General features: G+C 39.8%; 1 protein-coding gene across 1 annotated transcript in view; it reads left to right on the top strand.

Moving 5' to 3' along the window:
- Positions 1-3,041, top strand: part of LOC106934753 (centrosome-associated protein CEP250) — a 19,596-nt gene that overhangs the window by 7,023 nt on the left and 9,532 nt on the right. Inside the window, exons 15-24 of the mRNA XM_015014852.1 lie at positions 323-412; positions 512-580; positions 652-714; positions 795-857; positions 934-1,002; positions 1,115-1,198; positions 1,289-1,375; positions 2,328-2,408; positions 2,499-2,567; positions 2,700-2,789. Of these exons, the coding sequence (XP_014870338.1) occupies positions 323-412; positions 512-580; positions 652-714; positions 795-857; positions 934-1,002; positions 1,115-1,198; positions 1,289-1,375; positions 2,328-2,408; positions 2,499-2,567; positions 2,700-2,789 (765 nt within the window). The remainder of the gene's footprint in view (positions 1-322; positions 413-511; positions 581-651; positions 715-794; positions 858-933; positions 1,003-1,114; positions 1,199-1,288; positions 1,376-2,327; positions 2,409-2,498; positions 2,568-2,699; positions 2,790-3,041) is intronic.

Here is a 3,041-nt window from a genome sequence, read left to right as displayed (position 1 = left end):
GAGCACCAATTAAGTCAAAACGGTACAAAAAATATATAGACATTTTTCATTAAAAATAATTTTAGCCTCCAGCCGGACCTCCAGAGCCTCCTCGCCTCCGCTTCCTGCGGCGGCGGCGACCGCCGAACCCCGCCTCCCTGCCTCCTGGTTCTTCGCCCACCCTGGTTGGGTAGTTTTTTGTTCGGACTGGGTTTTTTTTTTGTTTGTTTTCTGGACTCGTAACCATAATTATATCATCCACAAGTCTTGATGTTAGTTGAACTGAAAATGCAGAAATGTGTTAAAAGGAGTGTTTTTTTAATTATTATTTTTTTTATTGAAGCCATAACAGTGGAACTGGAGGTGATGAAGCGAAAAGAGGTCATTTTGCAGAAATCGCTGGAGATTACAGACCAGGCCATCGCACAGCTGAGTGAGTAAGAGTAGAAAGAGGAGGGATATCTGCCTTTGGAGAAAGTTTCACGTGTTCACCGTAACAAAGCCAACGAGTGTGCACTTTTATTTTGACCAGTCATGAAAGTAATCAGCATCATGGAGGAGCTGACGGAGCACAAGGAGACAACAACCGGTGAACAGCCTGGTGAGCGCGCCTCCGCTTGTTCTTAAACCGCACCGCTTTCGACATTTAATCTTATTCGAATGTTGTTGCAGATATACTGACGCTCCTTCAAACCTACAAACAAGACTACACCAAGGCTCTGAGTGAAATAAAGAGTGAGTCTTACTCTGTGGCGGCAGTGACATTTTATGAGATAAATTTTCGATAAGCAGACTGTTTTTGTGTTTCTGTACAGACCTGAAGGAGCAGCTGCGTCAGACGCGTGAGGAGTGCTCGGGACTTGAGGAGCGATACATCGGTGAGCGGCTTTTCTGAACTTCCGAGTCGCGTCACGGTTACACTCCCGATCTAAAGTCCTAACCTGTTTCTCTCAGCGGTAAAGTCTGAACTGGAACAAAGGATAGCACAGCTGAACAGAACCGAAGACTCTGAAGCTGCCCTTGGTATTTATTTCAGTTCCCCCCCCCAAACATTCCTACTTATTAAAGAAAAATGTGGACTTACTTGGTTTCTTTCTATAATATTTGTCTTGTACATTATGCTTGTCTGTGTCAGTTGTGAGTATAGTACACCTGCACGGACAAATCCAGGCTTTAAAGAAGGCAATCGTAACATCGCCTAGTAAAAAGGAGATTATAAGTGAGTACCACTTATCTTTACGAATGTAGTTTCAACCTTTTTGAAAGCGAGATGTTTAAATGTCCTGTTTGCTTTTCATTTTCTCCTCAGGGCTGCAGAAGGAGCTGCTGCAGAAAGATGAAGAACTAAAAGCCAAGACTGCGGACATAGAGAGACTGATTCCCAACTCACAGATAAGTGAGTGTCCAGGTCATATGGAAAATGTTTCAGCCTGTATTTTCTCTCCGGGTGGTTTGCAGACAGGCAGCTTTGTTGACACCTAAATTATCCCTGTGTAATGTTTTATCAGAGTAAAAACGGTCCCATTTATGGAAGGAAGTTCACTTGCAGCTGGAAGCCCAGAAAATTAATCACTTTGTTTCTGCAAGTAACAATTATTACAGTAACTGATTATTCTATAAATTTTTCTATTGATTCATTGATTAATCGCATATTTTTAATGTGACTGTTTAACAAAACCGACACATTCTGCAGGTTTTCATTGAACTTATTAAGCTTTTTACATGCAGTATTAGAAATACATTAGCAGAGACAAATTAACAAATAAGTAAATTCCCTTTTGAATTTAATTATTTGTCACTTGAGGAGCTTTTACTAAAAGATATTTACAGAAAAAGGGTATTTTTTTTATGTAAATGCAGAATGTATAAATGTTTTGTAACATTTTGGCTTAATTACTGCTCTGCATATGTTGTTTTTTTCAGCAAATGGCCTTTTTTGACTCTGTCCAGTTAACCATTAATCAGTTACTAAATTAGTTAAGAATTATTTCAACTATCGATTAATCACAATTAATCTAATTAATCCAATTAATCATTTAATCGTTATTAAATAATTAAATGATCAACACTTTCTACAGATTGTGAATTGTTTTCTGCCAATGAGATCCTCTTTTGCTGCAGCTGAGCAGTGGCAGGGTGCGACGCACGTAGCATCCTCAGCCCTAAAAGCCTAAAAATAATTTATTTGAAGACCTGCAAGCAGATGTAGTTAGGATGTTTCTCAAGTTTTTAACATGTTCAGACCAGTCAGGAAACTCTCACTGATCTCACTCATTTGTTTTAATCTGCTGTTAAAAGGTCCCACCAAGATTTCAGCTCTGTTGTTCCCATTTACATTTATGTTTCAGTTTTAAAGATTATTGAGCTGCAGAATAACATCTGGACCCTTCAGAACAAGGATACCAATGAGACGACCAGTGAGATATCAGGTACTTTAAATTGTCACTGGTTCAGAGTTAAACATTTAAGGGAATTGTATCACAAATTCCTTAATTTACTTGTGGGGTGGGGGGGTTCAGAGCTGCAAAGGAGACTGGATGGTCTGCTGAGTGAGATAGACAGCAAAGACCAGGAAACCCTAAAACACAGTGAGTGAAACAGTTTCTAACACTTTCATTCCTCTAATCAGCACATCTCTGTCCTCGTGTGGTTCATTATGACATTTAACAAAACAAATGTAGTTGTTTTGTAGGCTCTTGACTTTGCGTTTTGCATTTCAGTGATGACAGTCCTGAGCCTGCAGAGCCAGGTGGAGTATCTTCAGAAACAGCTGTCGGCGACTGAGGTCTTACAATCCCACAGGATTACCCGTAAGTGCCTCTGGCAAACTGGAGTAATATCTGAAGACAGGTTGATTTTCGCCTCGAAAAAGTATCCGGACACCTTCACTCTTTTTAAATGTTGCTGCAGCACCAGCTAGAAATGTTACAAAAAGAAGAGGATGGAAACCTGTTAAAGGTTGTAAATAACTTCAGAATATGGTGGAAGTTTAACCTCCAGAAGAAAAACAACCCTAGACATCCAGGGGAAAGAATTAAAAATCATACTCAAACCTGATGGAG

The sequence above is a fragment of the Poecilia latipinna genome, unplaced genomic scaffold (genome assembly GCF_001443285.1).
Source record: "Poecilia latipinna isolate Pla-1442-1.1 unplaced genomic scaffold, P_latipinna-1.0 Scaffold1855, whole genome shotgun sequence".
Lineage (NCBI taxonomy): Eukaryota > Metazoa > Chordata > Actinopteri > Cyprinodontiformes > Poeciliidae > Poecilia > Poecilia latipinna.
The sequence above is the reverse complement of the archived record's forward strand: the minus strand, read 5'-3'. Positions and strand labels throughout refer to the sequence as shown.